Source organism: Sinocyclocheilus anshuiensis, unplaced genomic scaffold (assembly GCF_001515605.1).
Source record: "Sinocyclocheilus anshuiensis isolate Anshui unplaced genomic scaffold, SAMN03320099.WGS_v1.1 scaffold1659, whole genome shotgun sequence".
Lineage (NCBI taxonomy): Eukaryota > Metazoa > Chordata > Actinopteri > Cypriniformes > Cyprinidae > Sinocyclocheilus > Sinocyclocheilus anshuiensis.
The window spans coordinates 368,039-380,804 of NW_015551112.1; the positions used below are offsets into that span (position 1 = coordinate 368,039).

Here is a 12,766-nt window from a genome sequence, read left to right on the forward strand (position 1 = left end):
CTCTTCTTGACAAAAGCTTTTTTTTTTAAAGCACTTCTTTTTAAGTATGGGAAGATAGTTTCAGTTTTATTTCAATTAATCATGACTTTTCAGACACTAAATGGCTAGTCAGTTGTTGGGTCATCGTGATCCATCCCTCAACTGAGATCTCTTGCAATAAAGGCCACGTTTCCTGCTATCGTGCCAACTCACCCTCTTTAAATCATCTTAAATCAAGAAATAACATCCAAAAATAACTACAGTTCTGAAATGAGATGTTTTGGGGTTTCTCAAAACAGCTGCTCTTCTTCAGCATGCTGTGTTTCAATGCAGGCCACATTAATCTGGGTCTACATGAGCTTTTATATCAATATGCCAGTTATGCATTTTAATTCATTCCTAGGCAAAGTTAATGAGGCTTTTTGTAGATTCCTTAATGCAATTACCACAGTGATACAGTTCATGGAAAGCTGGTGGTAAATGTAATTTTATTGAAAGGCAATAGTCGTGTACTTTTTGCTATAGCAGGCTGTGTGTATCACATACTGGCGTCACAGTTTTGGCTTTTATTAAGCACATTTGGACCTGACAGCTCCTGCAGCCGTTCACTTATGTTCTGCTAAATAATAAGCCATGTTGCTTTGGTAAAAACAGTTGCTACTCTAGAAGTACATAATGAAGGACAGAAGTTAAAAATGGGTGGAATTAATCAAAAATATTTTCTACGTTTTTCAAATGAAGTTGGCATTGCATACTATGAATATTGTTGGCTCTATTGTTCTTTATTGTAAGCCCCTTTGAAAAAAAGCGTTTGCTAAATGAATAAATGTAACTGTAAAAACACAGTATGAATTGCATTAGTGTTTGAATGCTAACATAAGTCTAACATAAGACACACATTAGCTGTAGGAAAGGTATGTTTGATAAAACACAAGAGAGCCATAAAAGGTAACTGGCAGTATGACAGTAAGGTAAATCTAGTAATTATAGTAGGAGTTAAAAACACAAGCAAATAACAGGAAAATCCACACCCCTCAATAACATCCAATAACTAACCAAGATTGTAAGTAATCATCCGCAATAAGGTTAAAAGCATCCGCTGAGAGGCTAGAGTTACGTCTCCTTGTGAACCAATAAGCCAAATCCTGATATTTTACATTTACTCTCCAGGAGAATTTATTTGTATGAGATTGTATCCAGATCTGCCACCGGATTGAAACATCAAGCTCTTGGCAATAGTAAATCACTCAAAGTGCTGTGAATGAATTTCCTCGCTAAGGCGGTGCTAAAAATGGCCGTGAAATGTGAAAAAACTTTGTGTTATTTGAACGCTCACCTCGTGTTTGCCCTTCATTCTACAGATGCGGATGTCATTCTTATTGGATTCCCACGTCCTTTTCTGCAAAACAGCAAGGGAGTAAAATCATCACCGACATTTATGGGAAAATTAGAGAAGTGTTCATACATGCAATTGTGTGTGTGTGTGTGTGTGTGTGTGTGTGTTTCATTTGCATGGGAAAGGATTAAAGTAATAACAGACTAAGAAACAGTGGTACAAGGTCTCACCTTGCTGTAGAACATTTCATCTCCAGATACATGGTCCAGTTCCACTCGATAAAGGTCATCTCTGCACCAACACACACACACACACATACACACACACACCAGCATTAGCAGTAACAATGAAAATGGGCCTTAATTTAACATTAAGAAGGCGAATCATAATTCATATACTATTCATGCTATAGACTATGCACTACACAACAAACATAAATAAACAATAAAACAAATTCTTAATCAGTATTTTGGCCTTTTACCAGTAAAAAAACAGACAAAAATGAATAAATAAATAAATTTACTAAAAATGCATTTACTGGAGAAGCAAATTTGTGTAGAGTTGTTATCAGTAAATATATCTACTATTTGATTTGATTAACTTTATTAATCCCAAAGTGAAATTCCCATGTCACAGCAGAGCTTACCACACAATAATAAAAAATTGTATAAAATAAATAGAATACTATATTTCATTCAGCACCCCTTTGTTTCAAATATCAAAGTAGGCACTACATCATGATTATACAATATACAAATAAGATACTAAAATCAATCATCTAATATGACAATAATTATACAATCTAATAGCTGTTGGTAATAATGACTTTCTATATCGTTCCTTGTAACATCGAGGCTGAATTTGATGAAATATATTCTGTTTATAATGACAATTTCTTGGTTTGAGCATAACATCTACCAAAAATAAATTAGGTTTATGCTTAAAAAAGGAGTAAAAATACTAATACTAAAAATACACTTAATTTAAGACATCTTCAAACAATCTAATATTTTGCTAAATAAATTTACCAATGCAATCATAATGTACCAGTTGTTATTGTTCACTTAAACTATTAGAAAATAAAATATAAATTCAAAACTTTAATTAGACTCAAAAATACTTTAATTAGAACATTTATTTTTGAGTCTAATTCAAGTTTTTAATTTACATTTTATTTTCTACTGAACTGAACTGAAATAAAATAATTTTTGAATTGCTAAAATTATAGCCTACTAAAACTGAAATGTTAATGTTAATAAAAATACAACTGTTCATTGTTTGTTCACATTAGTTCACACTGCATTAACTAATGTCAACAGACAACTTTAGATTTTTAAAATGTATTAGTAAATGTAAAAAATAAAATTAACTAAGATTAATAAATGCTGTAGAAATATTGTTCATTGTTTGTTCACGTTAACTAATGTAGGTTAACTAATGCTAACAAATGAAACCTTATTGTAAAGAGTTACCATAACTTATCAACACACAGTTTTATGTTGCAGTATGTCTGATTTACTGTCTAACTACATAAGAATATTTTCCCACTGTCAGTAAAGTACATAGTGTAGCATAGAGAATATTAGAAGTATGCAAATCAAATTACAGCCAAAAGCATGTGACTGAGACAAGACAGAAAGTCTGTGAAGATATATTTCGCCACCTAATACAGTGAAGCACTAAAGGGTTTTGATAAAACAAATCCATCAACCTGTCTATGAGAACAGTCTAAATTGGAGTTCTCAGCTCTGGAGATGTCAGCCTCAGAGTTTTGTGGTGTCAGTAACCGGATTATAAGAGTTTCCACTTTCCAGAATGTGTAAGAGAGTTTCTAAGAGCGCTCGGAAACGTAAGATAGAGTATATCTGTTCAGAGAAAGCAAGCGTTTAAGCAGCTTGACTGTGTAATGGTTAAAGGTCAGCGAACAGGGGTTTAACTTTCAACCACTGCCTAACAAGGACCACATGTGAACTCCCTCGGGAGTCGAAAACCTTTGAAGGCCTGTCCATGTGACCGATTTCAAAGATGTAACTAAATGTAACACCAGTCAAACTGGACATAGATTTCCCGTTCTTTCCTTTGACTGCATGGAAAGAACATGCTGTTATACTGCTGATTGTGTTGAGCTATAAGGACGGAATGTCAGAGCTTTGAAACGTAATGACATTTTCTCATTGTGTAACCTATCATTTCCGTTTAAGACCAATTAGGTACCGAGATGGTGTAGTGAAATAGAAAGGTTTTAATAACAGAGAGGATATTATACTCATGTCATATTAATTCATAATGTAAAACCAAATACGGTGATGTTGCTGTGTGAATAGAGTGGGCAACATTAAAGTTCAAATTAACATCTTGATGATTTATAATGTTGTCAATTACTACCAGGGTTATTATAGTTAATTGTAGTAAACGTATTAAAAACATATAACATCATGAAATCAAAAAATATAAGATGAAAAACTAAACAAAAATTAGAAATGTTGTCATGGCAAGTTGAAGCACTAAAATTATTCACTGGAAATAAACAAAAACTCAAACTGAACAAAATACTAAAACTGAAATAAAAATAAATTAAACCTAACCATGAAAAAAAAAGAATAAAAATACTAATAAAATAATAATAATAAAAATACTAATAAAATGACAAAGCACATAACAAAATGGCAAAAAAAAACTTAATATTTAAAAAATACAAATATAAAATAAGTCATTTTATATAAAAATAAAATATTATTTAATATTTAAAATATTAAAATAAAATGATAAACTAGTATTTTAATAAATAAATAAATATAGTTTTTATTATGGCAAAAAAAACCTTAATATTTAAAAAATATAAAATAAGTCATTTTATATAAAAATAAAATATTATTTAATATTTAAAATATTAAAATAAAATGATAAACTAGTATTTTAATAAATAAATAAATATAGTTTTTATTAAATAAAAATAGTTACAAATATTATAGCTTTACTAACTTAAAAATGTATAAAAACCATAATAATATATAAATCATACTAAAATAACAATGATTACCACAGAGAATAATTTTCACTTCTTCCTTAGTACAGTATGCGCAGCAATATGCAAAATTAACACAACAGTCTTTATTTAGCTTGCCCTTACAAGACGTGCAATATACAAAATATAATGTACTAATATTTATAATGTGTGTATGTTGAATTGTTATGAATGCAGTTGGATGTTACCTGGCTCCGATGTAGAGGGTACGGTTGACTTTCAGGACGGTCTGAATGTAGAGTGGCTCCTGACGGGTGTAAGAGCGATGCGCTCGGCCCACAAACACTGGGTATCGTCTCACCACTGACAAATAAAGAAACAGAGACAATTCAGAAGAGAGGAAAGTCAAAATGTGGAAAAATGACTAGTTGAGATGGAAGACAGAGACAACCAAACAAAAGAGCCAAAATATGAAGTATAGATAGAGGAAACAGACACTAAAGCACAGGCAGGAATGTGTCCATCACTTTCCCAGAAGAGTTAGAGACAGAGGACCTCTGAGACACGAAGAAAGGACAAAGACATACATCATTGTGTCTTCTCCATGCAGAGTCCAAAAACAAGCTGTCTTAAAGCAGAAGTTCAACAAATATAACAAATCTCAGAATCAGAATCAGAATCTGTCATATTTACTCACCCTCATGTACACTAAGAAAATGACAGTGAATTTAACGGTAAAAAAACTGTAAAAATGCTACAGTAAAAACCTATAAAATGGTTAACGGTAAATTCCCCTACTATGTACGGTGAAAAACTGTATTGGACATTACATGTAATTTTACGCTAGTATACCGTTTTTGGAAGTGAAAAAGAACGTATAATTTACAGTAAATAACCATAAATTGACATTCCCAGAATTCCCTTTGTTAAATTTGTTGTCAAATTTGATGTTTTTTTGTTGAAATAACTGTTTTTTCTTATCAGTTTTGTACATTAGGGTTGTATGTTACATCTAATGTTGTTAAATTAATGTTTATTGCATTATTTAAGTTTCATGTGTGTTACCATGATGGTGTTTAGTGTTTGTGTGAATGACACTGTGCACCTTCTATATATGTTAATATTTAAAAGCTGCTTGTGATAGGCTTTGATTCATCATGTGACTCTCATCACCACCTGCTTTTGGTGGTTATTTGTGTATTACAAAGATACAAAACAGATTTCAGTACTTCAATAGGTTGGTATATTAACATTATATCAGTTAATGAAATTACGGTATTTAACTGTAAATTTAAGGTAAAACCGTAATACCTAAAATGTAGCTACCATATTTTTTACGGTAAAATTCTGGCAACCACAGTTGCCGTTTTTTTACCATAAATTGTATGGAATTTTTTTTACAGTGTAGTTCCAAACCTGTATGACTATATCTCTCCTAAAATATTCTGCCTGCTCTTTTCGAAGTAATTACAATAAAGATTCAGGCATCAAAAAGGACACAAAAGTACCATAAAAGCATCATAAGCTTGGTATATACAACTTGTGTGCTATATTCTAAATCATGTGACAGGTTTTTGTGAGAAATAGGAATACGCATCATTACTCAATACATTACAGTCAACTGTTAACAGACTGGATCATTGAATCAGTGAGCTGAACTCAAGAACTGCATCAGTTCAATTCATGAATTGAATCTTTCAGACCGTTTTTCATTGAAAAACATTAAAGGAGACATATTATGCCCCTTTTTACAATATGTAATATAAGTCTCTGGTGTCCCCAGAATGTCTCTGTGAAGTTTCAGCTCAAAATACCCCACAGATCATTTATAATATAATTTTGAAAATGCCTATTTTGAGTGGAAGCAGAAACACGTTTCATGTTTTTCGTGCCTGTCTCTTTAAATGCAAATGAGCTGCTGCTCCCCGCCCCCTTTTCAAGAATAGAGCTGCATCATTACAGCTCGGACCTGCTAAAAACATCTGTTTTGGTTCTGCTCTTGTCTCCTCTGAGGCTGGGACTCTAAATAGTGTTTGTGCTCGTCAGTGCAGCCAAAGACAGAATAGTTAGCATGTTTTGCTCAAACTTTCGCCATGGCATTAGAACTGGTACACCGTTGTCGCTTGCGAAATCAAATGACGGTGCCGTGGGTGTAAACTTACAGATTAAGGGGCGGTAATATTATAATGAGATCCCTTTGCCACGTCACCAAGGGAGCGAAATCAGACGCGCTCGTTTTCTCAGACGCTTGCAGAAAAAAAGCCTTACCAAAACTAAGTTACTGGGTCAATCTTTTTCATGTTTCCTTGATTGGTAGATGCACCGGAGACCTGATTATAGCACTTAAAACCTGGAAAAGTCAGATTTTCATGATATGTCACCTTTAAACGATTCATTAAAAAAATGATTTACTCACATTCACATGAATATGTCACGTAGACCACTTACATATGTTACATACTAATATGATATATGATATATACTTTCATGGTGCTTTTTTGTCATTTTAGAACTTAAAATCCCCAGAACTTAAAATCATTTACTTTGATTATACTGAAAAGATTAGCCAGGGTATCCATGAAAAATATCACTTTTTCTTTTTGAATGAATGAATGAACACACACACACACACACACAGCATTGTTATTGTTAACTAAAAGTAAAATTAAAACATGTTAATTTGTAAATAATTGTTTTAAATTAAAATAAATCTGAATTAAAATAAAATATAAATATTATTAAAAAACTATTGCAACCTGCCCTGACAATCAGTCTCCTGGTCTAATGTCCTGTCACATAATTAATATTCATGAGCAAAGCTGATAAGTTTTATATTGCGTCCCCCACTACACTCCTGCATAAAATGCTGTTGAAAAGAGACAGTTCAGAGAGGTCCACGCATTTCAGACAAGGAAAATTGCTTTTCAAATGCTGTGGAAAGAGTTTAAACACAATTAGAAAACAGATTACCATTGAAAAAAAAACAAACAGGAATGTGTCCTCCAACCACAGATGGATCTGTACTCTGTGTCTGAGGGCTGAGAAGCCTGAGGAGACCCACATATTTATTGTGAATGCTAATGATATTTCTTACAGTTTCTGCTACTAATTAATTCCACTGTAATAAGGAGATCAGGATAGAGATACTGTTGTTGTTGCTGGCTTGTTCTTTGCCTCTAGTTGTTTGGACACATTTCACAAGGGTTTAAATGTTTTTGTAAAATGTGCACTTCATTGTGTTGTGATTTAGGGTTAATGGATTTGTCCATAAAATTACTGGATAATGTACTGGATAATAGCAGAAATGCAAGTTCAAAATGAATTATTAATTAATACAATTAATAAATACTATAACAGTATATACATAATACAATAACACTGATGCACAGCCAATTTGGTAACTTCAACTAAAAAGAACAAAATAATGTTTTTTATTTTATCAAAATAACAGCAGCGGTATCAGAGGTGGCTTCTTTAACTAAAAAAAAAAAAAAATGTTTAAATCCTTCACCGGGGCACCAACCCATAAGTTCCAAAACACACACACACACACACACACGCACACACACACACAACCCTGCCATGTTTGTTTTGTTCTTCACTGACTTCTGTTGTTTTTACACTGAGATAATTATATTTTCTTTCCTCTACCTCTAAATCTAGCCCTCATATAAACCTTTCTGCTGTTTTACTTTCTCATTAAGACATTATTTAGTATGTTTACTAAGCCGTTTTCTTCACAGAGAGCGAACATTGGCAGGACCCCACAGTGTAGGTGATTTTGGGTTTTACTGTCTTTGTGGGAGAAAACCTGACCCACATAAACACCAACTACATTGTGCTGGATGACCTTTAACCCCTGGTCTCTACTGAATTATTAGAGATGCATGAGTGGTTGTTCATCAATATTACTGATTCTGTTTTGTAGGATCTATAGGGAATACGGGTCCTCATACACACACACACACACACACACACAGTTTTTGTGTCTCGGTTGTTCTAACACCATTATGTTAAAAGGCTTTTAAAATGATCACAGCCATATGGTGTATTTCATCCATTCATGAGCGCTAATGTGCAAAACTATTTACAAACAGTGTGACAAGTCCACATCATATGTCAACCATATGTACATTTAAAAGAACAACCTGTAGCAGTAGTGCAACATGCAGTGTTTAACATAACCACAGTAAGTAGGCATTACAGTGATTTTACTACATTTAAAGGGGCAGTACAACCAAAAAAAAAAAAATTGGTGTTATAGTTTACTCACTCTCAAGTCATTCTAAACCTGTATGACGTTCTTTCTTCTGCTGAACACAAAATAATGTATTTTGATGAATGCTGGTAACCAAACTGTTTTGGGTCCCCACTGACTTACATGGACAAAAAAATAAATAAATAAATATAAAAAGTATAAACTCATAAGTTCCAAAACATTCATATTTTACCTTAACCATGGTAAAATCACTGTAACTTGCAAGGAAATATTTTCTTATATGTTTATGATCACGGAAACTTGGCACAGTTTGGAATTCAACTGATTTTCTCAAAGCTAATTTATGAGACAAAAATAGTAGTTGCTTATTGTGCTGTTATGCTCTAAACATAAGTGCATGAAAGATCATAAATGTGGCATTTATGTCTAACTGAAAAATAACCTGCTGATGTTGATTAACTGGTACACTGTAATTGGTGAGGGGGCGTGTTCTTACCCTCAGCAGGGGCAGAGATTAAAGGGCCAGGTTCCTCTGGAAACGAGCAGACAGCCAATTGGAGGACAGCAAAGATCCGTAAGAAGCAGGGGGTCAGGGTCGCCATGGCAGCGACACACCAGAGCTGTGAAGGCAGGAATAGAGAAATGATGTGAAGTTATAAAAACAGTGAAAAGAACATACTACAATGCTAATGAGCTGCTTTGACGTTCACTAATTGAATAAGCAACACCCTTCAAGTACAGAATCCTAACCAAAAATTAATCCTCATAAATTATTCATTTTAAATGCTATTTATGGACAGAAGTTACACAAAAAAAGCCTTTGTCACATGAAAGCATGAGAGAACTGTTGCTAAGCTAACAAAAATTGCAATGCCACACATAAATATTGCATTCAATTGTGCATTTTGAATTGATAAATATCTATATAAATCATTTAGCTTTGGTATTAAATAAAAAAAAATTCAACATTATCCTAAATGTATAAATATATAATCAACATTTCCCCCTGTCTGCCATCTTGGTTGAAGCATTAAAATTACTAACTGGAAATAAATAAAAATGAAAACTGAACTATAACTAAACTTAAATTAAAAATAAATTAAACCTAAATAGTAATACAGTATTTAGCATAACAAAATTACAAAAAAAAAATACACTAAATAGAATAAATAAATAAAATTAAAATTAAATGGGGAAAAAAACTAATTCAAAATATTAATAAAAACTATAACCGTATATATAAATAATACCATTTGGATAAAAAATTGCACTAACTGAGCTTGTCCAAAGACCTTATTAGAGCAACTTATTTTCTAGCTCATGCACTTTAAACACTAATATCTAGAAAATCACAATAAATAAATTAATGAATGAATGAATATTTTATTATTTTTAAAAAACAGTAATGATATTTGGATTTTTAAATTATTTATTTAGTTATTTATTTTTTAAAGTTCAAAACACACTAAAACCTCTATTTTTCAGTTTGGTCCTGAAAAATGGTGTAGTTACAACAACAAAAAATGTAACATAACTTTCCAGTTTACTGTTAGAACAACCTTCATGAAGTAAGAAACACACCAATACTATGCCTAAAAAGTTGCCTAGGTAGGCAGCACATCAGGTTTTAGGGCTAAAAATATAACAAACTAAAAGTCTCTGAAATATATACAGGCAAAAATGTTTAATGATACAAAGGAGTATTAAACATCTTGAGTGTTAGACATGCCTCGTGCCTTCAATGACTTCAGATGAAAATGAAACAAAATGCACAGACGACTCCACATGAGAGTGAGGCGAAACAGAAGCTGTTTATTATTTAACATTTGACATTTATTAGGGCACTTTATGAGGAACAGACTACTTACAAAAACCACAATACCTGTCTGTAAAGCAAAACAGGCTTGCACGATTTTAACGGGTGTTAGGAAACCGTCTGTCTACGAGTGAGTGTAAGTGGGGCATAAAACTGTTTAACAAAAGCTTTCATCTCTGACAATCAGTTCTTCCTTCAGACAGAAAGCAGATGAGAGTCGTGAGGGCTTCTCTTTCACGGACAACCCTCAATTACCGAAGAGACCTGAGACCACACACACACACACACACACACACACACACACGCACACACACACACACACCGCAATTCATCTTCAGCACCTTTTTCATTGAGTCTGTGGAGGAAGGAGTGGCTGGTGGCTTTAGCAGGAGGACCAGAACGATGCCACCATCTGCTCTTTTCTTTTCCACACTCCTTTTTCATCTGTCCTTTTCTTTTTACGCTCTGCGTGATTGCTGTAATTGAGTAATTTATGAGAGCGTGTCTGGCCTCCCTACTGCAGTATATTACTGACACAAACACACATGAGACAGGGTGAACCACGGTCAAGCTACATACATCACATAATCTGAACAGTCTGGCACAACCAGACTTTTGGCTATTGGTATAAAGCAAATATAGTTGATTTTTTTTAAGTGGTATATGAATATCAATGAGAATCATGCTGAAGGTGTAGAAAGATCCCAGTCAGTTTGAAATCAAGAGGGAACGCTGAAGAAATCAATGGAATATGTGTTTAGAATACAATAGAGTTCAAAAGATCTGGGGTTTGTAAGTGTTTATGCTCACCAAGGCTGTACTGATTTTATTACAAATACAGTCAAAACAGTAATATTACACTCTAAAAACTGCTGGGTTAAATATAACCCAGCGGTGGGTTAAAAAGGGACAAACCCAGCTATTGGGTTGTTTTGACCCAGCGCTGGGTTATATTTAACCCAGCATTTTTTAGAGTGTACTGTTATTAGTAATATAAACAGTAATATTACAGTAATAACAGTAATACCCTGGTCCTTGGTGAATAAAAGTATTTAAAAACTTTTGAATGGTAATTTCAACAACATAAACAAAACAATATACAGTTGCACTCAAGGATGCCTCATTTACTTCCTCAAACAAAAAAGCCAGCCGATCGGATTTGAGTTTGCAGTTTTCAGTTCACTGTGTAAAACTGTAAAAAGTAATGATGAATTTCATCATTAAAACCTAAAAATCAGAAGTGTTTTAATGACAGATATGGTGATCGTTTTGCCTCAGAGGATTTGTTTGAGACCTTTCTCAATTATCCCTTCTTCTGCTTTCAACAGGCCTCCAACAATACATGCATTCCCACTTAAATGAGATGAAACAATGAATAATGTAATTAAGACATCCCTCAGGATGACGGAAATAAAAGAGATGGAAAAACTAATTGAAAGAACTCTAGATGCCTTTGGTTTTGAAATTAATAGTGGCCTTTTGAGGGTTTAAATTCATAAGGCAGAAATGAATCTCAATGGCATTAGAGAGAGACGAGCGACTCCATTAGTCCATTAGCACACCGCACACACACAAACACAATGTTTATCCACCGCACACATAAAACAAAGAACATTGTCAAACACATTGCTTTAAAGAGGCCACATCGTACACATTTTTTATATACAGTGCCCCTGCAAAGACAAATATCACAATTACTGCTGCTTACACTTGAGGTTAGGGATCCGAACAAATCACCAACCCTAGGTAGTAAACTTAAGTGTTGTTTGTGCATTGTTTGTGCTACGCTCATGAATGTTGCCTTAAACCGTGCACTAGGGCTGTCAAAAAAAAATCGAACTTCGAATATTCGTCGAATTAAAAAAAAAAATCCACATTCGAATGCAAAAACGTTGCCTTCGAATTTAAGGTCTGCGTCAGCCGTCAGGCAGCCTTATCAGTGGCGCACAAGATGCGATGACGATGTATGTGCCATTGATTGCATTTGAATGCTTTTGTTAGCCTATCCAGTTGAACCCAACGCTGCTACGTTGTTCATTCATATATTGCGGAAAACAAGAGCATCAGTGTGGAGAAGATGTTGTTTACGTCAAAACTGAAACCAAGCCGTTCACACAGAACGCATATTTATTACATTTTCTAGAGGGACATCTATCAGCGTTGCACTCGCGTCTCGCAGAGAGCGGCATGTTTAGAAAGCCATGTAAAATTAATGCAAGTTCAACTTTTAAAAAACATGTCTAAAGACATAATTCGAATTTTGATAATATTTAAGTCGAAAATTCGAATTTAGTTTTTCAGTCATTTTGACAGCCCTACCGTGCACGCAGCTTGTTGAAGTGAAGTTTCTTTTCTAAGCAATCAGACAGAATAGTCCACCCAAAAATGAAAATTTATTCACCCTCAGGCCATCCAAGATGTAGATGAATTTGTTTCTTCATGGGAACAGAT

General features: G+C 33.6%; 1 protein-coding gene across 1 annotated transcript in view; it reads right to left on the reverse strand.

The window, feature by feature from the left end:
• LOC107662975 (semaphorin-6B-like) overlaps window positions 1-12,766 on the reverse strand; it is a 119,872-nt gene that overhangs the window by 44,712 nt on the left and 62,394 nt on the right. Inside the window, exons 2-5 of the mRNA XM_016453110.1 lie at window positions 8,996-9,119; window positions 4,529-4,643; window positions 1,546-1,606; window positions 1,316-1,378 (exon numbers count right to left, since the gene is read on the reverse strand). Of these exons, the coding sequence (XP_016308596.1) occupies window positions 1,316-1,378; window positions 1,546-1,606; window positions 4,529-4,643; window positions 8,996-9,101 (345 nt within the window). The 5' untranslated portion in view covers window positions 9,102-9,119. The remainder of the gene's footprint in view (window positions 1-1,315; window positions 1,379-1,545; window positions 1,607-4,528; window positions 4,644-8,995; window positions 9,120-12,766) is intronic.